This window comes from Zalophus californianus, chromosome 4, assembly GCF_009762305.2.
Source record: "Zalophus californianus isolate mZalCal1 chromosome 4, mZalCal1.pri.v2, whole genome shotgun sequence".
Lineage (NCBI taxonomy): Eukaryota > Metazoa > Chordata > Mammalia > Carnivora > Otariidae > Zalophus > Zalophus californianus.
Window position 1 is genome coordinate 152128903 of NC_045598.1, and position 25822 is coordinate 152154724.

The following is a 25822-nucleotide window of genomic DNA, read 5'->3' on the forward strand; positions in this document are numbered from 1 at the left end:
AGGCTTTACTTTCCCTTAGGCAAATGTAACTGGTAACTGATTTAATGTTTAAAAATATTCTCTGTCCAAAAGTTCTTTTTATAGATCTATATCTGTCTTGTGGCAGCTTACAACAATTTCCATTAGGTGTGCCAATCCATTTATCAACAAATATGTATAGAGCCCTTTGATTTACCAGGAGCTGTGTGTGGAAACCCAAAGCAGAAACTACATTAATTGTGATTAAGTGCCAAATGGGTGGAACAGAAAATAAAAGTTTTGAAGTTCAGAGGAAGGAGAGAGTGGAACAGGAGGATTTGGAACTGGGTCTTAAAAGATGGTTGGGATATAGGTAAGTCAGGAGAAAAAGGAAGGGCAAATGGGGTAGGATAAAGGGAATGAGGAAAAGTACAGCAATGGAAAGAAAATGAAGATAACGATTTACCTGGAATGGAGGCTTTGGAAAGGGGAGTAGTTGCAGGCAGGCCTGGAGGGGCAGGTTGGAACTAGTCTGTGAAGCCTCAAATGCCATTAGTTAATTAATGCTGCTGGACTCTATGTTATAGATCCGTGGCCTCTGAAGCCAGGAACTCCGTAGGATCATCATTTGGTACAGGAACGTATTCTTTATCTAAAAAAAGAAATACATTTTACTAATGTATTAAGTGTATTGACAGTATTGGGTCTGTGTCATTTATACATACATACGTGTTGGTGCATGCTCAAAATTGTGTTACTGATAGAGACATATGTTCAAAACAAGTTCAGAGGCAGACTACTGCCGTAGACGGTAAGGAGTGATTAAAGATTTTCATGTAGCCAGTGACATGTTCAGGGCAGTATTGTAGAAAGATGAATCTGGGGGCAGTTTTAAAGAGAGAATGGGAGGAAACAGTTGGCGATTGCAGTGATTCAAAGGGCTTAAAGTGTCGTAGCCACAGTGCAGCGGGAATGGAAAGGAGGGGACATTTTGATGGTCTTGTTCTTTCCGTGGTGACATTTTCCTTTAGCAGGAACATTGGCGGATCACTTTGGGGGCTGATCACATTTGATATTCTCAAATGTGTTATGGCCTGAAAACCTAAACTTAAATGAAAACAAGAATAAAAATTGTGGTTAATTATTGGTCAAAAACAAGTTTAGGGTAACCTCTTAACTGATTTTATACACAAAGAACATCTTGAAAAATGAAGATAAAACCCGTCCACTGCAATCCTAAAAATGACCACTTGAAAGAGTTCACAGAAGCAGCTTAATGAGGGCCCCTGCATTATAAATAGCTTGTGCCCCATGTCTGCTGTTTGCTATTGAAAGTGGATCCCAGAAATTTCCTCATCTCAGTTGCACGTTGGAGCTGTATTACTTTCTGATAATCCCTGACTCAAGTATAAACACATCCGTTCTTCTCACACAGTACCATCTTCACAAGAAATAAAATTTAAAGAACCATATTGATGAATGTGAATTTGTAAGAGAATTTGTCTGGGTTCTTGTTCTTGATCACCATCGTTTTCTTAGATATTGTACTATGTGTTTAAGTCTTCCCCGTTGGATGTTTTTGCAGGGTAGAGCTCTTAACAGAAATGTGATTCAGAGTTCAAATCTGTCATTAGCCAGGCTTCTCAATTTCTCCTTGCAGATAAAAACACTCTAAATAATGATAGGGAAAAAGAAATAGTATGTTTAAAGATGCCAACTACATCAGACTTATGATCTCTATGTGATACTAACATAATCTTGGAACTATACTGATGGAAAAGCCCTAATGTCAGACAATTTAAATAAGAAAAACAAATTCACATATTTTAACTCTAGTCAGGCATCAGAAATAAACTTAACATTTGTCTCAATCAAGTTAAAAAATACTACAGATTGAGTGTGTGTGTGTGTGTGTGTGTGTGTGTAATCATTTTGGCTGAAAATGAGTAGAATGTAGTATTGAAAAATAGATATAACATATTGAAGCATATCAAAACAAAGGGGATAGGAATAAAATTCCACAACAAACTGAGGGTTCTAGAGGGGAGGTGGGGTGGGGGGATGGGTCAGCCTGGTGATGGGTATTAAGGAGGGCACGTACTGAATGGAGCACTGGGTGTTATACGCAAATGATGAATCATGGAACACTACATCAAAAACTAATGATGTAATGTATGGTGATTAACATAACATAATAAAAAAAATTCCACATTAAGTAGAAGTGAATATTCTTACATACTGCTGGTGGGAATATAAATTGGTAACATGTCTTTAGGACATTAGTGACATGTTTCAAGAGCCTTAAAAAGGTTTATACTATTTAGACTTGGTATTTCTAGTTTTAAGAACTGGTCCTAAGGATATAAACCTTAAATGTCCAATAAGAAGAGAATAGCTGAAACAATTAAGAATCATTTTCTTAAAGTTTATTAATTACAGTAGATAAAGGCCATATATGCCATAATTTTGAGTGAAAAAAGTATAAAACTATACTAAAATATCGCTTTTATATGTATGTATACACATACTTGCATACAAAATTTCTAAGGAAGTATAGCAGTATGCTTAGAGGTTGTTTTGTTTCCAATTTTTTATTGTTTTCAGTTTTGTTTTTTTTTTAAAGATTTTATTTATTTGAGAGGGAGAAAGAGAGAGAGAGAGAGAAATCATGAGTGGGGGGAGAGGGACAAGCCGACTGCCTGGTGAGTGCAGAGCCCAACACGGGACTCGATCCCAGGACCCTGAGATCATGACGTGAGCTGAAGTCAGATGCTTAACCAAGGTGCCCCAGTTTTCAGTTTTAAAAAGAATATATATTGTTTTTATAATCAGAAAAAATAAGTAAAAAATTAGGGAGAACTGTTGGAGTTCAAAATACAAATACCTATAATTTAAAACAGCTAATGGGAAGATTTCTGTTGCTCATAATGTATTTATTTAATGACTTAATCAACAAAAGCTGTTCTACTAAATTTTGACTAGACCCATGCTGCAAAAGTAAATGTAATAGCAGCTGAAGTAAATGTTGAATTTGAAGCACATCTAATTCTCTAGGCTACTGGAATGGTTTCACCTGTGTTTTTGGGGTTTGGTTTCACAAAAAAAGAGCATATCTTACCAACTTCCTGCAATCAGGAGGCACTAATATGGGCTAGATTAAATGAAAATGCAGTAGCTTTCATTTATACTTACATAAATGCATGTAGGCATTCATTCTTTCATTCAGTCAGTCAGTTAACAGACATTTATTCAGCACTTGTTAAATGCCAGGTCCTGGACCAGGATAAGGAAAAAGAGAAATCAGTAAGTCTCAGGAAATTAGTGGTCTGTGGGAAGAACAACATTTAAGTATGGTTGAAAATGAAAAGAGAGGTATATATGAGGTTCTAGAGGAACATTGAGAAAGGAGTAGCCAACTTTTGCCCTAGAGTTAGGGGAGCTTTCTCAGAGAAAGTAATATTAGAGATGGGCTTTGTTGAGTGAATAGGAGTTTGCCAGATGGAAAAAGTGAGCTGGCATTCTAGGTAGGAAGAAGAGGATATACAAAGGACCAAAAATCTGAGCTAGCATGGCATGTGTTCAGGGATGGATAGGAAATGTGATGTGACTGGTGCTTAGGATGAGGCAGAAGTGGTGGATGAGAGTGGGAAACTGGTTAGGGCCAGAAATGACCTCACACAATGGTAGTCACGGTGTTCCTGCTGCAGCAAAGATTAGTGGTGATTTTCCTGTGTAATAGAATCCTAATCATTATAATGACGTAGGACTCTTCCCTTTGAATTATGGAAATTATAACTGTTATGACCTGTTCCACAAACACAGGTTATAAATATGATCACATCTCTTTAATCTCCTTTACAGTTAATCATTCAAGCCTCCATAGTCCTTATTAGCAAGAAGTCTATTATCTCCCCTTGAGGTCCCACCCACTGCTTCCAGATTGCCCATGAATCCTGGGACAGCACTCTGGCCGAATAGGTCAGTCCTCCCCCAGAAACCTGTAGCTAGATCCACCTGTGACTACTCTTCCCTCTGGCCACTGCCTGCCGCTATTTGTACCCCTGAGTCACAGTGGTGCTGATTTCGGGCAACAAGATGACAACTGTCTTCATTTACAATCCCATCCTCAGCTCTTATTCCCGAAATCATAATCTCTGTGCCAGGGTAGCTGGATCTGGAGGAGCTTCCAGAGTTGGCCACATGCTAGGCTGAAATTGGCCCTTCCCCTAGAACCTTGGGTGACTGTGCTGAGTCCTGGTAATAGCCCAGACTCCTCCCTTCATCATGGTCACTTTATTTCAATTGTTTCCAAGACTTTCTCTGTCCCAGGACCTTAGTCATTGTCGCCCTGACCCAAGAGGTCTCTCATCCCCAGCCCCCAATCCAAGGAGGCAGGGATGAGGACCTGGGGGCTTTTCTCCTAGAAGGCTCTAGGCTCCTTTTACACACTGATTTGCCTCCTGCCCAATGTCCAGGTTGTTCTCCAGATGAGTCAGAGGTAGTAGCTTATAAGATGGAGTATAAAAACCAATTTATTTTGGGGGTGTTGAGTTTGATAAATCCTTTATAGATTTTAGATACTAGCCCTTTACCTGATAAGACATTTGCAACTATCTTTTCCCATTCCATAGGTTGCCTTTTAGTTCTGTTGACTGTTTCCTTTGCTGTGCAAAAGCTTTTTATCTTGATGAAGTCCAAACAGTTCACTTTTGCTTTTGTTTCCCTTGCCTTTGGAGACGTGTCTAGCAAGAAGTTGCTCCGGCTGAGGTCGAAGAGGTTGCTGCCTATGTTCTCCTCTAGGATTTTGATGGATTCCTGTCTCACATTTAGGTCTTTCATCCATTTTTGAGTTTATCTTTGTGTGTGGTGTAAGAAAATGGTCCAGTTTAACTCTTCTACATGTGGCTGTCCAATTTTCCCAACACCATTTGTTGAAGAAACTGTCTTTTTTTCCATTGGATACTCTTTCCTGCTTTGTCGAAGATAAGTTGACTACAGACTTGAGGGTCCATTTCTGGGCTCTCTATTCTGTTCCATTGATCTATGTGTCTGTTTTTGTGCCAGTACCATAGTGTCTTGATGATTACAGCTTTGTAATAGAGCTTGAAGTCCGGAATTGTGATGCCTCTAGCTTTGGTTTTCTTTTTCAACATTCCTTTGGCTATTTGGGGTCTTTTTTGGCTCCCCACAAATTTTAGGATTGTTTGTTACAGCTCTGTGAAACATGCTGATGGTATTTTGATAGGGATTGCATTGAAGGTGTAGATTGCTCTAGGTAGCACAGGTATTTTAACAATATTTGTTCTTCCAATCCATGAGCATGGAACATTTTTCCATTTCTTTGTGTCTTCCTCAATTTCTTTCATAAGTGTTCTATAGTTTTCAGAGTATAGAACCTTTACCTCTTTGGTTAGGTTTATTCCTAGGTATCTTATGGTTTTTGGTGTATTTGTAAATGGGTGGGCCCCCCATTTACATGGGGTAACTGGGTGCTGGGCATTAAGGAGGGCACTTGAAATAATGAGCACTGGGTGTTGTATGCAATGATGAATCGCTAAATTCTACCTCTGGAACTAATAATACAGTATATGCTAATTAAATTGAATTTAAATAAAATTTTTTTAAAAACCCAATTTATTGCCCTGTCCAAGTGCCCCCCAAAAGTGCCTAATTGCTTTATATTTACATAACTAAGATACCAAGCAATACTTCCAAGAACAAAAGATCTTCAAAGTGACTTTCTGTTCCTGCCTTATTATAAAAAGAAGTAATTACAATTTATTTCACTAAAATAATTAATCTGTATCCAACCATGCCTCCTATTTTATTTATTTTTATTTTTTATGCCTCCTATTAAAAAAAAATGTGCTTATATACCATATGACAAATTATGTAACTTGTCCAAGTTAGAAATAGTTCTTGACCCCCAAATCCATGTGTTCAACCACTATGCTTACTTACTGCTCATTCTCATTCAATTTAGATGCTAATATCTCATTATTTTATCTGTACCACAAATATTACATTAATCAGGTTTATTGCAGGAATAGAAATCTCTAAGTATAGGCACTCTTCTGCAGTATTGATAAATGAGAGCTGGGCAACAAATGTACTTATGAACTAGTGCATTTATATGGAAAACAAGTATACAGTATTTACTGCAAGAGAAAGTTGTGTTTTCTCTGCAAAGTTAGGTCACAGAAGGGAGAACAGTACTCACACATAATTCTGGAGGGACTGAAATGAACAGTAAATGAGCATTTGGGTCAATACACATTGTTAACAAATAGCATTCGCTAGCATTCATGATTTGGGAAAGCTATCTCCAAGGCTGGATTAATGTGAGTTTATTTTGCTTTGCCCCCTCGGTGCAAGTGTGGGACAATCAACTGACCTCTTCAGTTTATCAGTTTAATGAAAGTCACCTCTCAGCCTTCTCATCTTTAAGTTTGATAATAATGAAAAATAAAGCCCAACCAGATTGTTTTGACCTTTTCTCCTAGGCACTGTTTTCCCATTAGCATTATTACTTTCCTCAGTAAAATGGAGGTGAAATGCACGTGTATCATATTTCATAAATAAGACAAAATTCTGACACATTATCAGCAGTTTATGTTTTTTAAAGAGGAAAACCACATGTTGTAAAATGTGTGCTGCACTATCTGGAGTTCTTAATGGAAATTCCAGGAGGTAGAGATCTCTGCAAAGTTACTAGACATCCATAGGGCAACTAATTGCCTGTCTTCTGACAAAACCCCAATGAGACCCGACTCCTGGACAGCTGAGCCCAGAGTCCTGCCACTCACCTCCATTTCTAAGACTTTCTCGTGCTTGCTGGGGGCCAGTGCTGGGTAGCTCAAGCCAGAGCCAGGGTTGTGAGTCAGGATCACTACTGAGCTATTCGTTTACCCCAGTTCTCCTACAAAATGAAATCCCTATGTTTGGCCTCCTATCACTGGGTTGTGTTGCTCTTGGTGATTTTGCTTTATTATTGTTGTTGCTATTTTATATACTTAGAATTCTTTCTTAGCTTTTAAATCTAGTTTGGATTTGAGATCCACAATAAATTATATCATTTAAAGACGAAAAATATAGATATTCTTACATCAGCTTGGTTCAGTTTTCAGACTTATCCAGCTCTTTGACTTTATTCAGAAACTAACAATTCTGATTGGCCTTCACTTTTAAAAAGTGAGGAACCTGTTCCAGTTTACTTGGATTTGGATACGCTCTATGTTGGGATGAGGAAGCATTCCTTACTGAAAGAGGTGGTATGCGTTTTTCTACAAAGTTAGATGAAATTTGTACTTTTTCCTTGGCTGAGTACACATTCTGAATAAACAAAGATACTCTCCGGTTCCTAAGGATAAGGAATGAGGACTATGCCTCTCTCCTGGCTTTCCCACAAGATCTCCCTGGTGATTACTGGCACAGACTGAGGAGTTGTGTGGGATGATGTAGAAAGAAGCTAACTAACAATTCTTGAAAACCTACTATGTGCCTACTGTGCTTCATATATATTCACCTCGTCTCATTTAATTTTCTTGACAATCCCATAAGGCGGGGTGCCTGGTGGCTCAGTGGGTTAAGCGTCTGCCTTTGGTTCAGGTCATGATCCCGGGGTCCTGGGATCGAGCCCCGCGTCCTGCTCCCTGCTCAACAGGGAGACTGCTTCTCCCTCTCCTTCTGCCCCCCCAACTCGTGCTCTCTCTCTCTCAAATAAATAGTAAAATAAAGTCTTTAAAAAAACCCCACAATCCCGTGAGCCAATGACCATTTTCTTTATTGTAGAGATGAAGAAACTGAGGCCCTGAGAGATTAGGTAACTAGCCTGATGTCACAGAACCAGAAGTAGCAGAGCAGAGAAGCAAACAACACTTCCTCAAATTCATGGCCAGCATCTTTCTGTGCCCCACACTGCCCATCTACAGACTCAGGTGGCTTGGGGCCCCCGAACTCCTCACTAGGACAAGGGTCTAGTCTTTGAATAAAGTCCCATGCATTCGTCTTAGGTTTAGAGACAACCAGAATATCAGAGCAGAGACTTCGGAGATCAGGCAAGCATTTGCTTAACCACTGCTTTCCTAACCTCTTCTTTCTGGCCCTTCACCTTTAACGTGGGACAGGCACTCATGTTCCGTGCTGACAGGGACTGAGCTTCTTTCTCAAGGCCTTGAAAGAGGCTCCATTTGTCTTTTTAAAGACAGCTGTGCACCAACAGCTACACTGTTGTTTTTTGGAGGCCTTAGCGTTCCTCATTTCAAACTGATTACTTCTTTATTATCTTAATATAACATCACTGACCATCTGGCTGATTTGAAATATGAAGGAGACTCATCCCAGACGGTAATGATTCGCAGGTGGAGCACCAAATCTATAGGGATATTCAGGACATTTGCTTTAAAAAATGATGATTTTTCTAACCTGTGCTAACTATGCCTTTATCCTTATTGAGAGAATTCCATCATTGTAATACTTTGGTACTGTTTTGCTGGTAAGTTCAGAGATAATGTAAAAAGGAAGTGTATTTTTTTCCTTTTTATGGATTAAAAAAAGTTCAGAATTTTCATTTGCACTTTATCCTTTCTTATTGTTTCTATCTTGCAAGCAAAATGTTATTTGATTTAAATCAGCATTAAGCACATTTCTTTGAAAGAGACCAAATAGTGTGATTTTTGGATATACTGAGTAGACTTCTTCCCACAACAAGTTTGTGCTTTGAATGTGAGCAGATAGTTTGACTCTGGAGCGAGCAGTGGGCACTTCAGGATTCTTTGTCAGCAGGCACCGAAATGCTTATGAAAGAACTTTCTGTGTGAGTGTTTAGATACCCCTTCTCTCTAGGGGTACAGTTGTGTGCTCTGGGCCTAGATCTCCATTATGTAGTTTTACAGAATTGTCTTCTATACATTATCACATCTCATTTAATCCTCACAACAATCCCATGAAATAGTTATGGAATAGGTATATAATATTCTCTCTTCTTTTCAGATAAGGAGGCTGAACTTCAGGTAGATCAGTTTCCCAATGGTTACACAGCTAGTGCCTAATGATTGCAGGGCTCACCAGCTGTTTGCCTTTTTTTTTTTTAAGATTTTATTTATTTATTTGAGAGTGAGAGCGAGAGCACAAGTGGGGGGATGAGGCAGAGGGAGAGGGAGAAGAAGGCTCCCCACTGAGCAGGGAGCCCAATGTGGGGCTCGATCCCAGGACTCTGGGATCCTGACCTGAACTGAAGGCAGACGCTTAACGACTGAGCCACCCAGGCACCCCTGTCTGCCTTTTTCATCTGTAACAGCTTGCCTAGGAGTGAACTAGGTGGAGTTTTAGGAGATGAAGCTGGGAAAGTGATGGAGGGCTTTGAACTTTATTCTAAGTGACATACCAAGCTTTGGGTTCATTTATTCATTCAGTACCTATTTAATGGGCACCTAATGTGTACCAAACAGGCTGGGCACTAGGGGCATCATAGGGAACCAAGAAGGATAAACCCCTGCCTTCTGGAAGCTTACATTCTGGCTATGGGAGGTTTTGAACAGAGAAATGATATGATCCGGTTTCACTCTTACAAGGGTCCTCTGGCTGCAGGGGTGAGAGACTGCTGCAGAGAGAGCAATAAGGGGGTGACAGCAGCCCGGGCAGAAGACAGTGGGGTTTGTACCACAGTGCTAGCACAGGTGAGAAGCTGGGTTCTAGATGGACTTAGGAGAAAGCATCAAGGGGATTTTCTGAGCGATTCGATACCGAAATTTCTCACCCCGGTTTTAATGAGAACTCAGGTCAGCCTACGTCCTAAACCTGTGCTCTTTTAATTATGTTAAAATGCTCACATATAAAATGGCTTCACAACAATATTCAATTTAGTAGAAAATGTAGCTCCTGTTGTGCTCCTTAGCACTAGGCTTATGAAAGGAGAATCCTCGTTGGTGCTGGGAGGAGGCAGGTCCGAGCTCCATTCCCCAGGATCATTTCCCATCCAGACTGCGGTTGACCAGCCTGTTCCCTCAAAGGCCTCGTGCCCAGGTGGCCGCCCTTTGTGCTTACACTTGCGATTTGTGGTGGGTCCATCTCAGAGCCACTCAGAGTCCTTCCCTTTGGCTCCCAGGAGGATGGATCCTCTTAATAAGATTCAAGCCCAGCTTCTTGTTTTTCTGTCATTGTTATTTCTCTGAAACAGCATTATAAGGTCCAAATCAGAACAGATTTTAATTCTTGGTCACAAAATGGGACTTTTAGTGTATTGTGTTCCCATTTTGTTTAAGTTTGAGAAACAGACTTCCTAATAGTTAACTTCTATTGAGCAGACATAGTCACTCAAAAATGGCTCTAGATGTGCCAGATCGGCCAACAACTTTAATAACTTCCAAGATACAAATTTGTATTTCCCAAGTCAACGAAATCGTCACCAAGCTGTTTGTGAAGTAATAAAGTAAGTAAAATGTCATCTGCATTGCATTTGTTTTCATTGACCTTAAGTGAATAACCTTGTATTTCCAAATAGTAGAAGAGAATGACCGTGGGTAGCCATAAACATTGCCTCTGCTTGGCCTCCGTGACATCACCGAGGATAGCATGGGCAGCTAGCTATCCTTGTGGATTGAGATTAAGAAGCAATCCCCTACACACCTTATCTGGAAGTAGAGCCAAATGTTTGGGTTTCAGTTAATCATTGGAAGATTCCCTGATCTGACTAGAGTCCTGCCAACTGCATCTTCTATATGCGATCTAACATTCCACTGACCTTGGCCATCCACTGGGTTCTGCTGGGCAGGTTGTCAGTTCAGGATATGATTAGAGGCTCTCACTTCCTGGCCTGTAGGCAGCATTTGCATAGCCCCTTTCTCCATTAACCTGCCCTGGAGATCAGCCCTGAGGGTGCTTCTTTGCTGTGTCAGCCACACTCTGAATCAGCCAGCAGCCTCATCAGCAAGAGGTGAATATGCACGCCTCTGATGTCCTCCTGCCTCCAGAATGCAGATGAGGGGCCTTGCCATTTCCTAAAAAATGTAAAATCAACTGAAGGATCACTTATTTTATTATTTTTTCCCAGGGCTGCGACCAAAGAGGACTCTGCGTTTGGTGCTCTGGACTGCAGAGGAACAAGGTGGAATCGGTGGCTTCCAGTATTACCAGTTACACAAGGTAAGAAAGTAGCCATGGGTCTCTGGGCATTTGCATGTGTAATTAAGGTGAATAACCCAAAAGCATCCCTGCTTCCTTCTATTGTCCTGAAGACTCTCAACAATACTTTTTGGTGGGCTGACCCCAGCTAACACCCCTTGCAGAAGCCTTCTTCATTGGGTCCCATAGCAGAGAATGCACTGGTGAACCAGGGTGTGGAGCTGAGGGCGTCTCTATTTCTACATCAGTGTGTGACCTGAGAAAAATCCCAGCTGCCATGCCGTTTTCTTAAAGTCTCTCTGGTTCTGCTGTACTCTCACATGCCAGAGAAATAGTAATAGGTAAGCATTCCCTCTGCCCACGGAGCTCTCTCCCATACTTTTATGCCCTAAGTTGTCCTGGAAGCACTATGGTAATTGAGAACCAAGTCCTGGGGCCTTGTGTCAGCAGGAGCCCTGATAATGGCGGTGGGAATGGCGGCAGCTCAGACCTGGCCATGTGGAGGACAGCTTGGGTTGACACTGACTTCAGTAAGACAAAAGCGAAGCTTGAGACAAGAAGGTGATAGCGGAAGATCATGATTAGAAATACGAGACCACGTTTAAGACCGGGGACAGGGAGATTAATGTGGACAACCACTTTGAGAGAGGGCAAAGTGTACAAGCTCAGAGATACTCTGGAGCAAATCAAATGTGAGTTCAAAGAGGAATTCCCAAATCAAGGGGTATGCTGCCGAGCAGTGATGGTTGGGCGGAGGAGCAGGGTCTGGCCTGCTGCTGCGGGATTGTTTGTCCTGCATTTCAGATTAGAAAGAACAGATCTGCAGGCTTCCATTATCAAAATCAGAGAGGTTTGTTTTTTTGAATTGTGTTTGTATCCTTTTGGATCATTTACGGAGTCGGTCTCTATTACCCTATTTCAGTTAGTTAGAGCTTAAGAGTAATGAGCTCAGGGGCATGAATTTGACCACTGAGTATAGTTATGTACTGTACAAAGGAAAACCATACTTTATGCTCAACTCTTCTACCTCTTCAGTTCTTTTGGCCTCAAGTGATCGTGGGGAATAAGACTATTCCAGATAAATGTCCTGTGGTTGGTGGGTCAGTAGCATCAGCTCCTATATGTTGTAGTGGACTAGAACATCAGAGGAGAGCTATTCTAGATTCAGCAACCTTCATTTAATATTTCTGACCACCTACTATGCTTCATATTAGGCTCTAGATTTAGTGTCATTTAACGATTCACCCTAACCTTACCAAGACTCCAATCTAAAGGACACCAACCACTGAACTTCAGTTATACTATAATGTGTGAAGTGTTCTGATAAAGTATTGACGGCAGAGACAGGAAGCTCACCTAACCTGGCCTGGGAGAACAGTCAGGATAGGCTACATGGAAGAAATGACGCCGAAGCAGAGACTTAAGGACTTAATAGAAGTAAGCTAAGGAAAGGGAGTTGGCAGAGAAGTGGGTGGCAGGAACTGTACCTGCGAAGGCCGGAGGTAAAGTGAGCACAGCAGTCTCCTCAGGGGTTCAGAGTGGCTGGTGCACCGAATGCAAGCTGCAGAGCGTAGGAGGTCAACAAGAGCCTGAACAAGAAGAATATATACATCATGTTTAGAAGTTCGCACTTTATCTTGAGGCAACAAAAATAACTGAATTATTTTTAAGGAGAACTTTTAGATTCTATACATCTAAACAGAATACCTGAGAACTGTTTGGAAGCACATTTATTCTCGATAATATACTCTACTCCAAGAAAAAAAAATGGATTTAAACTGCAGTGGATCTGGCTTGAACTTTCCTCAACCACTGCAATTCCTTAGATCTGAAAAAAGGTTTATTCCTCTGTAAGGTTTTGAGTTTCACTGTAGCTTACCAAAATATGTGAAATACGTGAAATCAGAAAGAACTTGATTCTAAGCTTTTAGGAGGTTGGCAGAGAAATATATATATATATATATATACATTTTTTTCCAGAGGATGTGCAATCACATTAACAGAACTGGTTTATCTTGACAATATCCATGTGGCCTCTATACAAGAGTCTATACATTGGTAGCTGGTCTGCTTTGCATTTTCAGGAATGGAAAGAGATTCCAGAAAAGGACATACAGGCTTTTTACTTTTAAATAGTTCTTTATCTCACCTTTAAAAAAACATTCTGCATGTTTTATACGAGACAGTCAATTTCAAAAGACTTATTCTGTATTCTCATGTTTAACATACTGAATGAGGCATTGTCAAGAGCATCATCATTTCTGGGGTGGCTGAGTTTCCCTTTAAGTAAATATAATAAGCAAGGACCAAGCCAGGGAGGACAAATAAGACTGTCTTTAAACTTCTCCATAGCACTTTTTAATGCCAAAAAACAGCAAACCATGTCCAGTTCACTCCAGCCACAACAAATTGATCCTCTGATCTAACTAAGGTTGTGATAGCTACTGAAATGAATAAGTCCTACAATTCCAGTGGTTCAGCATAATAGAGAGTTATTTCTTGCTCATTTACCATCCAGTCTCCAGGAGGGCTTGCTCCACGTAGTCATTCAGGGGTCCAGGCTGATAGACTCTTCAGCAACATGACTCCCAATGTTGCCTTGAGCATCAATATCCAGCTGGCAGTCAGAGGGAGAGTGGAAAGGTTTTATGAGACAGTTCTGGAAATGGTTGTGGAAAGGCAAAGAGAGAGTTTATGTTTGCTTAACTGAAGTCTGAAAGGATCTTTATCGTCCACTAAGCATGGTTACCTCTCAGAGAAAACTACGACGAGGTGGATATAGTAAGTTATATAACTGTATTGTTTTAATTCTTGTGAAGTAAAAATAATGAAAGAAGACAATTAAGTAAAAGAACAGGGGCATCAGGAAACGTTTGCTTGATGGAAGTTTCTATTTCATATTAAAAACAATGCCATATCTTATAAACCACAAATGGCAGACAAGGGAATATATCCTTCCTCCTCCTGCAAATACACCTGCCGAAACATTTGAAGTACAAGCATAAAATGGTACCACATCTGAACTTTCCAAGGCTTTGTGTTTTGCCTTCTCCCTTCAAATAAGAAACTAAATACACCACTGGCTATCAGAGAACTGGTTCTGACCTTTGTTCTGCCGCTAAGTAAATATGAGGTCCTCTGGCCTTGCAGACATGGAGTTTCCTCAACTCATTAAAGTTTATCTTCCCCTCCCAACCCTCATGATGTAGAGAGAATCTCATATAATAATTGTGCTTTGTTCTATTGAAAACAAAGTTATAATATTATTTACAATTAAAATGTACAATTAAGCGTGCCATTCTAAGATCTAGTATTATTATCTGTGAGGGGAAAAAAGACAATATTATCTTCAGCAGTACAACTACAGATCAGTAAACTATTATTAGAAATTTACTCTACAACAGACACTCCAGCCCGAAGGAAGCACGGTCATCATCTCTGTCACACTTGCCCCTCCTTCTCTGTTGTTTCCATTAATGACAGCCTCATCCTCCCTCCCACCAGCTGTCACAGCATCACTGGGACTTTTCCTTCCTTCCCCTGCCTGTGACCCACATCTAACAAATGGTCAAATTCCATTGATGCTACATTCTGTCACTTTTGGTGAACTCTTCATTTCTATGTCCCCTGTCTTTTCTCTAGTTCAGGCTTTCCATTATACCTACCATATCAAGTCACTCTTCCGGAAGCCCAGCTCCATTCAAATAAGCCCTCTGCCTCCACATCTTCAGTTGCCCCCAGTGCTAAAAGAATCTAGCCCAAGCTGCTCAGCTTCTTGGTCCTTGCGGTTCTCCCTGCCCCGCTTTCCCACCATCCTCCTCCATCGTCCTCCAGTCTGACAAAAATGAGCAGCTCCTTATGTATCCCACACTGGCCTTTCTTCACATCATTAATCATACCGTCCCGCTGCCTTGAACTCTCCTCTTTCCATCTCCTGCATGTTCTACAAGGATGAATTGAAATGCCCTCTTTCCCATAGAACATTCTCTTAACGCTCCAACCCCCATTTCTATCCTTGAAATAAATACAACACCTTATCTAGACATTTCTAAGGATGTGCAATAGTTTCTAATCTACAGGAAAGAAGAAAGGAAAGAAGGGAGGAAGGGAGGAAAGAAAGGGAGGGTGCACGAGGGAAAAATGGAAGAAAGGGAAGATAAAATAAACGAAGTCGCAGTCTTTGGCCATAAGGATCTTACATTCTGCTTAAATACTAACTTTAAACTGACACATAAGCAATTTAGTATAACAAACAATATATAATGGGGTTCTAAGTTATTTACTAAAAGTACCTTACTTTTACAAAGGACTCTGTCACTGACAGGGTGCAGAGTACTGTAAAGGCTTAGCATAGCAGATGCAAAGGAGTTAAGAAAAGGGAGAAATGGCTAGGACATGTTGGTCATGAGGAAGGCCCAGGACCTAATCCTTGAGGAATACGTGGGTTTGAGTGAGTAATCAGGAAGAGAGAAAAGGGAAGGCTACTCTCCTTTATATTGATGATGACTGAGACCTGAGGTATGCCTTTGGCTCCGGCGTAGATGCTATTAAAGAGGAGAGGAACTTTTATTTGGGGAGAACCTATTTTGGTGATTGTAAAAATAAGGGATTTGAACTTTCAAAATAATATTCCTAGCATTTTTATGGTACAGTTATGGTTATTAGTGATCTCTATCAGTGAAGGACCAATAATCTGTGGCCCGCAGGCCAAATCCAGCCTGCCACCTGTTTAATAATGTACAGACCTCAGCCTAAGACTGTTTTTTACATCATTAGCTGACTGTGCAACAGAGACTATATGCCTGCAAAACCTAAAATATTAAACATCTGACGCTTTATAAAGAAGTCTGCTGACCCTTAATCTAATATGACAAAAAGCATAAAATATTTTCATGCTGTTATTTTCATATAATGATTTCTTTATGGCTTTTTATGACTTAAGTGATAATTTTATTAATTTTACTTGGAGCCAATTAAATATTCTCCAGGAAGATACTATTATAATACTATAAATGCACATATACTGTCCTTTGATATATGCTTTCTTATTAGGTATTTAATAGTAAAGTTGGCTATACTTATATAGCATCACTTATGGATAAAAACAGGATGCAGAAAATTATTATTCCTTCTTTTTGTTACTCTGAATGTATTCCTTCTTCCTCTCCACGTGATCTTTTCAACAGTGGAAGTTCTATAAAGGCTATTTTAATGGACACATGTTGCTAAACTTTTGTGGGAATAAAATTAAAATTAACTGTCCTTTTCTTAGTGAATACATCTTCATTTACAATTTACTTTTATTAATATAGTCATAGAAAAATATAAAATAAAGTTATTTAAAATTGTAGGAGGAAACTTATTGCCAAACTAATTTTCAAAATTTTATTCAGATTAATAGATATCTTTACTTCATAATTATGCTTTTTAACGAAATATTAGCCGAATTATTATAATAATTGCTAGCCTTACTAAACTGTTGTGAAATATGTCAGGCTATTTGTGGTTTGTGTATACATTTTGAAACTCATATGCAACTCTATTATAAGTCTGAAACACTCTTCAAGAAAACAAACTTTGGCTCAAAAAGGTCTATAAGCGTTTTGGAGTCAGTAACTAGGTAAAATAATTCAACCAGAAAATGAATTTTTTATTATATTTTGGAGTCATCTAGAATAGAAGTAATCCTGAGGCTTCGTCCAGCATGCCTATATTCTAATAGGCATAACAGAAAGTCATATAGCAGAATGTCCTATAAAGGTTGTATACATATTTTTCTCTTTAAAAAAAATGCTACTTCACATATTTTGATAAGTTGTAAAATGTTCTCTTCCAGATCTAAAGTTCTTTGCACTTTGTTCACATTGGCACAGGGACTCGAGAGTTATTTATGTGTATATTGCTTGTGCTTTATGTAATTGATTTTTGGAAGTAACACGTTTTTCATGCTAACAGTGTTTTACTGAGGTATAATAAGCATTCAGTAATAAAATGCACAGATCTTAAGTATATAGCTCAATATATTTGGCAAATGTGTACCCCTGTGTAATCATCACACAGATCAAGATACAGAACATTCCAGTTACCCTAGGAAACTTCCCTTTCAGATCAACCTCTGACTCCACCAAAGGTAACTATTAATGCTGACTGTTATCACCACAGATTGGTTGTGCCTGTTCTTGAATTTCATATAAATGAAATCATACAGTATGTACTCTTGAGTCTGGCTTCTTGCACTAAACAGTATGGTATTGCAATCCATCCATGTTGGTACATTCATAGTGGTTCAGCCCTTTCTATCACAGAGAGTTTTCTATGGTATCAGTAGTCCACAGCATCTTTATCCATTCTCCTGTTGATGGCCATTTGGGTTGTTTCTAGTTTTGGCTATTATAAATAAGGCTCCTGTGAACACTTTTGTGCAAATATTTTGGTGGACATACGCGTTTCTTTTCTTTTCTAGAAGTAGAATTGCTGTGTCATATGATAGTTGTGTATCTAACTAGATACTGCCAAAGAGGTGGGGCTGTACCATTCTACATCCCCACCAGCAATCTATGAGAGCCCTCGTTGTTCCCCACCCCCCCCCCAGTACATTATATTGTTAGACTTTTTTTCTGGCCATGCTTGTGGGAGTAATATTTTTATGTTTTTCAAGGTACAGTTCTGAAGAGTCCCAAGGAAAGTCCTGCCTCCACTTCTAAGGGTCAGCATGCTCTCACTCTTGCCTGCTTTCTTGTCTTTAAGACTGTCACCTGCATTCTGTGTTCTGCCTTATGATTTAAAGGAGACCCAAGGCCTTTTTATCCTGCATGAGGTTTGTGGGGCTGTTAAAGGTTGGAATGACCTTATTTCATTTCGGAGAAACCCCTTGGAAGAGCAGGCCGTAGAAATGCCATCCTGTTCATAGCTAAAGCTGACCCCCAGGAGCACAGATTTCACATGGAGGCAGGGGGTTTGGGGACTCAATGGAGGCCAAAGGGGGCCTGAGGCAAGAATGATCGCTAAAAAGTTGAGGGAGGGAGATTTCTCTAATGCCCAGAGCATAGGTTATTCTACAAAAGTGGGGAGAAAGATGGCATAGGATGCCTTTGTGTTATTCTTTATTGATGAAATTATTTGTTAAAAATATGAACTTCTTTATTGGTTGAATTCAGCTTGCATTCACTAAGAAGGAAATGTCACCACCTATAGAAGGATATTATTATGCTCTAGTAATTTTTAAGAGTTCACTTGTAAGAGTGGAATTTAACTTTGGAATTAGAAAATATTATACATGATTTTATTTAACTTTCAAATCAGTGAATAAAATGAGTGTTGTCCAGATGCCATTCACCTAATCTGCTTTTCATGGGAACCATGTTACTCTCTTCTTTACTCTTGGAAGGAGAGCATAATGTCATTTCTCATGTCCCAAAATGTACAAAGGAGGAAAAAAATCCTAGAAGAGTTTCAACTATTTTGCTGACATTTTTTAATCTTTCTCATTTTAAGCAAAAATATCTGTCATAATTATAATGAGTAAGGTAATCTAGCTTTGAAAAAGCCTCATTACACAAAGTAATCAAATAAAATAGATTGATACGTTCTATTCTGGCATAAAAATATTTTAACCTTTTCCTGATTTATTGCACAAACTACTGGCAATTGAATTACAGGGATTATGAACACTGCTGTGTTCTGGTAATCATTAATTAGGGCAATATTTTAAATAGGCTTTATTAAATGAGGGATGAGATATATGATCATTCTAAATGCATCCATTTACCCTAACTCTTGCCAACTCTAAAACAGAAAAAGTTGAAATGAATGTGTATAACGTTTTGTTGGAATTTCTTGTGTTGTCATGCTGGGGAACAAAATATCCTCTTATGTAAAAATACAAAAATCCTAGCTTCTTTTAATAGTGGAGTTCTTGCCAGGCTCCCAACCCTCATTAGGTTCATGTTTCATTCTAAAATAACAAGATATGGTAGAAATGCTTGTGGGACTTCTTTATGTTATCTGTGCAAATGGGTTTACTTAGACATTCTTATTTCACTGGCCCTATTGCCTCTCTATAAAGGGATAGTTAGGGTGCCGCTGCCAGAATGGGAACAGTTTTGTGCTCATCTGCAGCTCTGGTTATAAAAATAATAGACCTGATATACCCATTCAGCATAATTGTGTCTGGACCGTGTCTCCAGTGTGGCCTTTCTTCCATCGTTAATGTCCCGTGCAGTATAGACGTGCTAATCAGAAGTTATTGTCTCAATAGTTACTGCTGGGTTTTTATGCATCCTTTGTTTTTCTTTCAGTGCCTAGATATTTGCATTAGTTGGTCAAGCACATCCCAAAATTGGTTTAAATTTCATTTATCCCAGTGCATTGTTGGTCTGGAGCCCCTTGTAGTTCCAACATTAACATAATTTCTACAGCACACCTGGGAGCTCTTTGGGGTCTTATTAGAATTTATGAATTAGTTTTTTGGGGGTTTTGGTTGTTTGTTTGTTTGGTATTTTTTAGTAAAGGGAAAGGGCTGTCTTTTGTATTTGTTTGCATTCTCCTAGGTAGAATTCCCTTATGACTGTGGAGCTTCAGAGTCCTCTGCATGTATGGTATTTATGTAGAGACACATGTCAGCCTGGGCAGAAGTATCAAAATATTCCCTTTGATATTAGGGAATTGCATTATGTCACCTTGTGAATGAATGTGAGTAGGCTTTGACTCCCCTGTTTCCTTTATCTCTTTAGAAAGGATCGTTCTTGGCTGGGTTTTTTTGTTATTTTTTTCCATATGGGACAAAAGGAATAGTCTAAAGTAAAAAGACTGGCTGTGACAACTAGAACGGTATCTTTCCATAATCATTGGATGGCAGGACTTTGCCTACAGTCACGGGGCAGTACTTATCCCATAACGCCTTACGGTTTCAGATCACAGTGAGGTTTGGTTTGAGTGTTGGTTTGGAGCTCTATACGGGTAGGTAACGGTATCCTTATCCTGACTGCTCTGCTACCATCTGAAGCCCAAATAACACAACCACACTTTTAATGTTGGTTCTGGGAACATTGTGCCCAAACACTGAGGTCTATTGTGACTTATCGTGGCTGGCATCTTATCTCACTTATTCTGCATTCCTGAAAGCATGAAGAAGGACTTCAGTTTGCCTCCAGCCTCTTTTACCAGCTTACTAGAGGTTGCCAACTAGGCACAAATAGTTTCTGCCTCAGTGCCTTCCTATTGCCAACGGGGTCGTGATCTGACCCAGAAGGACCCGCAACATATTTGGTGCATAAGCTTTCTAAGGAAATCAGCTTGGCACACCAGGACACACAAATCTGAACTGAAGTGTCATGCCTTAGGCTCACAAGTGACCTACATGGGTCAGAGCCTTTGGAACTAAATTGTCCCATCACGTGTGCTTGGGACTCACTAAGTTACAGAGTCAGCAAACCACTTTTGAGTCACCAGCACTATTTTAACTTGCCAGGGACTGTCTTCTTCCCTTCGTCTTCTAAACCAAGGTTGACAAGCTTTTCCTTAAAGGCCCAAATAGTAAATATTTTAGGTTTTCAAGCCATATGGCCTCTCTACTTAACTATGATCTTGTAGTGCAAAAGCTGTCATGGACAATACTAGACAAGTGAGTGTGGCTGTATTTCAATCAAACCTGATATTTAAAAAACACCACCAATAAGCAGCAGGTCAGATTTGGCATGCTGGTTACATTTCTGACTCCTGTTTTAAACCTTTGTGGGGAAGAAGTTTGGGAAACTTCCTTCTGAAACCTTTTCCACCAATCTCACAGTCCTACCTTTTGGTGGAAGCGCTCTGTAGCACATAATGGAATTCTCACACTGAGGGTGTCTTGTAGCTAACATTTAGTTGTGTCTTGGTGGGCTTTAATAGGACTGTTTGTAAGCTTAGCCCTCAAGAGGTGACAGTTGCTTCCCCTTAGGTATTTTGCTAATGGAACACACCATCACCAGGTCAGTCTACTGCCTCAGGGATAGCCAGCCAAGAAGCCACATAACAGGAGAGTAACCTGGTTGGAAGAAGGAGTTAGCATACTTTCCCAATATTTCTTTCTTTCTTTCTTTTTTTATGTTTGGAAACTTTTCTTTTCTTTTCTTTTCTTTTCTTTTCTTTTCTTTTCTTTTCTTTTCTTTTCTTTTCTTTTCTTTTCTTTTCTTTTCTTTTCTTTCTTTCTTTCTTTCTTTCTTTCTTTCTTTCTTTCCTTTCTTTTTCTTTCTTTTTTAATTTAATTTAATTTTATTGTTATGTTAGTCGCCATACAGTACATCATTAGTTTTTGATGTAGTGTTTCATGATTCATTGTTTGCGTATAACACCCAGTACTCCATGCAATATGTGCCCTCCTTAATATGTCTTAAAGCAACAACAGAACCCTTAATTAAGATAATGAAATGTAGTACTATTCAAAAATATATTTTAAAGGGTATATTTTTTAAAGTCTGTACATATAGAAGGGTCTTTTCAAGAAGTGAACACCCCAATACATCTTAGTAACTCTCTTCCTAACCACTAACAATTGTTGTTCACGATTTATAACTACATCCTAGTTTTATCCATAGATTTGCCTACAATATTTCATTTTTAAACCTGAGTTATTGTCTGGGAGAGAGGCTTGTCCCAGGAGACCCCCAGCACATCATATCTTTTGATAATCAGTAGCCCTTCTGGACGTTTGTGCCCTACTTCTGGCTGCTGGGGGTTTTGTGTCCTTCTGCTAGAGTCATAAATATATAACTGCCAAAGAATAGCCTGTCAAAGGCGGCTTGAGGAATGAATGGGCAGAATAAAACTGGCAGGGCTGCCAGCAAGCTCAATGCCACAAAGCAACTACTGGGTGCTGAGTTCACTCTGTTCTCTGAGAATTAGCGTCTAGAAGCCACAATCGGTGGGACTAAAACTATGTTACTTTCAGGGCTGAAGATCAAACAGGCAGCTGAGAAGCAGAATCACAGGACACCACTGTGACTACAACCTGAGGACTTTCCATTGTCCTCTGTCTTTCTCTGTGGAACTCATTCTAATGGACCATCCTATAAGTATTAACCCAAGTCCTGTGGTGTCTTAAATGTGCCACTTGTCCCCCGATAGAGTTGATCTTGGAATAATTGTTTTTCCTAACCCAAAGATTAGGGCTTTCATTCCTTATTTTCTCTCAGAAGACCTCACTCTTGCATACTCTTATCAAGTGCTTGTCCTGCATTTGTGATTATTCATTCTAGAAGCTGAGGTTACCCCTAGCAACCAGCAGTTTGTCTAAACAGCTTTGGTCTCAGAGTTCTCTTAAAGGAGAGTTCTCAGAATCAATTTCTAAAGGGCCTTTATGCCCCACATGGCAAAACATATATAAACAACAATTCAAATTTTAAAAGCTTAACAAGACCTTTCAACAAAGGTTTAAAATGGTTTCATAGCATGAGCTATTTTGAGATTAGACAGAATTTCCATTACTAGTTAAACAGGAGTATAATTAGCTTTTATAGATTTCTGTAGTTTCATTTAATAAAACTCGTCCCGTAAGATGCACCACCCCATGAAATCACAGGCAATGCTATAGTAAATACCTGTAGATGTGTTTTGGGAAACTCTCCCGGCATTAACTGAGGGCCAGGAGAATGTATAGCATGCATCCTTTCCCCCTCACTGGCATAACTGGATGGTTTTTTTCCTCTCCAAAGCTCTGGAAAATACTTTATTATACCCCGCGGAGCCAAATGGGAAGCAATCGAGCTGTTTTGTCATTTGAATTAGGAAAGGTCAAAGGGAAGAGAATGTAATAGTAAATGGAGGGAAAAGTTCTTTGTGAAAATTGTCCATTTTTTTTTCCATGTAAAGGAAAGTAATCTGTTCCTTTTAATAGATCTGAAAATCCAGTACTAGAGATCTTTTTGGATAGACTTTCAGAGAGAAAAGAAACCATCAAGAATTTTAAAAGATCCTATTTCCCAAACAAATATGTAGCAAGTTCGTACTGTTTACAAGATGTCATTGTAATCTCTTGCATCAGTGTGATCCTTTATAAATAAGAGTACTCTTCATAGACTTTAATAATAGTAATGAATCTGGTAGTGGCCAGGCAATGTGCTGTTTTCCTTATTTTATACGTGAAAATAAAGAGGCCCCGGGAGGTAAAGAATGTCCCCAATGTTGCACAGCACAGCCACGAGGTACAGAACCTGAACTTGAACCTAGCTTTTCTATCTCAAGACCAGCTGAAATGACTTCTATGACCATGTACTTCTCTGCCGCCCATCTAAATATAGGATTTACATATATATGAATACACACACACACCCACACCCACACACACACACACACACACACACACACATACACACTCATAGTCTGAAGTACATACATACCAATAAAATCAGGCATGTGGTTATAGTGAACACATGAATGGAAGAATGGAGAAGTCACTTCAAAATGCTTCGTTTAAAACACATATAGCAGAGAACCACATTCTATAACATTTTGGAGTGTAACACTAGTTGATATTGTATAATCATGCAGACATCAGCTGTCACCAGTAATTCTCAATGTTTTATATTGGCACTTGCTCTGGAGAGTATAAAAATAAATATATTTATTTGTTCCTGAAGTTAACTCTCTAAATCTTGCTACAATGATTAAAAAAAAAACAAAAACTTTTTAATCTTTGCTGTAATATTCTCTTACCTTGGGGGCATTTTCTAAGTAAAGTTTTAGCTGGACAACAGATAACATCAAAAAACATCCAAAGAGAACTTTTAGTGTTATGAAATGCCTTCTCACACTGATAAATGTTAAGATCATTCCACTGTTTAAAAGATTGTCTTCAGATCAGAGGCACCCCGGGATACCACCTCAGGACATCTCCCAGTGCCTCTAATCTTAAAAGAAAAGAAAAATAAGAGCAAAATTCTAATCCTTGAGAGATGGAAATAGTGTATGTATTTATCTGTTTGTATATTCTCTACATGTGTAGAGCTTAGACCCACCTAGGAAAATATATCAGGACCCTCCACATATCAAGGTCAGCTTTCTACTTCCAGGTAACTGTGCCTGATAAACCAAGGACAGAGATACACTCGGATGGATCCCTGCTTGTGCTATTTTTAAAGATTTCAAAGGACAGAGATTTCACTTATTCTTTAACATTATCAGACAATAAGGATATTCCAGGCCGTGTCCACTTAGCAGTGTCTTAATTTAAGGATGCAACTTAAGATACCGGAGGAGCAGTTATAATAGAAAGTAGCTGTGAGGGCCCCAAAAGGTGGTGTCACTTAATCCTATCTGCCTTAGTGGTTTCAGTGTGAGCCCACTGAGGAGAGATAAGTGAGTTGGTGCAGGAGATGAATTGTGAATTGCAAAAGAGGCATTTAAACATTATCTGCAAAACTCAACTCAAAGAACAAATGATTCAACACTTGTTCCAGTTTTTTGTTTCGTTTTTAAGAAAGTAGACTCTAGTTTAATCTTTCCTTGGTTAGGAGATAAAATAATTTATAACCTTTAGCATGTTCTTTTCTTCGCAATTGAGAGCTCAGTTTGTCAGTACTTTAATTGGCAAACTGTTTACTGAGTATGTTGGAAAATTGTACCTGCCAAAATGGATTGGTGTTTGCTCTTCTTCAATGAAAGGTGGCTGTGATCAAGAGCTGCCCCTCGTGGGTAGTTCAGCTTGCCAAAGTCTAATACAACAGAAATGGAAAGGAAAATAGAAATGAAAGGCATATTCAAGAGCGTAACAAAGAGTTGGAGCCTAAGGCACTAAGCCTATTGGCTTCCACAAGAGCTTGGCAGAAAGGCTTTGACCACCCATGTGATTTTTATCTTTTCGTCTTTTAGGCAGTCACCTTAATAGGGCATACTGTAGTGATGGCTTCCACTATAAGCCTCTATTTAAACAACTTTTTCTGAATCACCTAGTGAAGAATGGAGCAAATAAAGATGGAAAAACATTCACTGTACACAACGCTTCTACCTTCAGTTCTCTGAAACTGTAGTTAATGCCTAATTATACTGACACTCCTGTTGTACAAAAATATTGAAAATGCAGATATAATTTCCCAGCTAATTATTTCATTATATGGAAGTGACATGTGTGAAGTAATAAATTAACATGGTCTTCATAAGAGCCAGCAATTGTGGACTTCCATGCTGAAATTTTCAAGTGGAATGAAGTGTACTTCTCTTGTCACTACTCTGATTAAGTGAAAATGCTTTCTGTATTTCTGAGTATAATACCACCTTCTTTTAGCAGATATTGACACTGACGTAGGGTAGTGAGATGTATGTGAGTCAAATATTACGGACAGGGGAACGTGGGGGATGTCAAGGGGATGGCTACCAGCAGCTACAACAGTCTGGACCATACTTCTTTTTTTAAACATGGTTCAAGCAGTAGATGCATGAATCATGGTGAAAGAAACTTCCTTCACTTTTTAAAAAGCACAACCATTTATGCCTTTTCAGCTAGAACAACAGAATGCCAAATATTATATTTTCAAATTAACCTAGGAAATAATGGTGGAGTCTGAGGGAGGGGAGAAGGAACTGAAGTGTGACTCTGTGAGCTTGGTTGCAAGAAATTCAATCTCTACTTCTTTGATCTAAGGATTATCAATTGTAAGGAGTACAATTAGGATTTATAAAGCTTTAAAGGAAAACTAAAACTATATTAAATGTACAGTTTTCTTAAACTGATGGTAGCATACAGTAACTCACAGTTTTGCAGTTACAATCA

At 39.2% G+C, this 25822-nt stretch overlaps 1 protein-coding gene across 2 annotated transcripts in view; it reads left to right on the forward strand.

The window, feature by feature from the left end:
• Positions 1-25822, forward strand: part of CPQ (carboxypeptidase Q) — a 451967-nt gene that overhangs the window by 341523 nt on the left and 84622 nt on the right. For both annotated transcript variants that reach the window (XM_027582022.1, XM_035726988.1), the window contains one exon: positions 11009-11100. In XM_027582022.1, coding sequence (XP_027437823.1) covers positions 11009-11100 — 92 coding nt within the window. The remainder of the gene's footprint in view (positions 1-11008; positions 11101-25822) is intronic.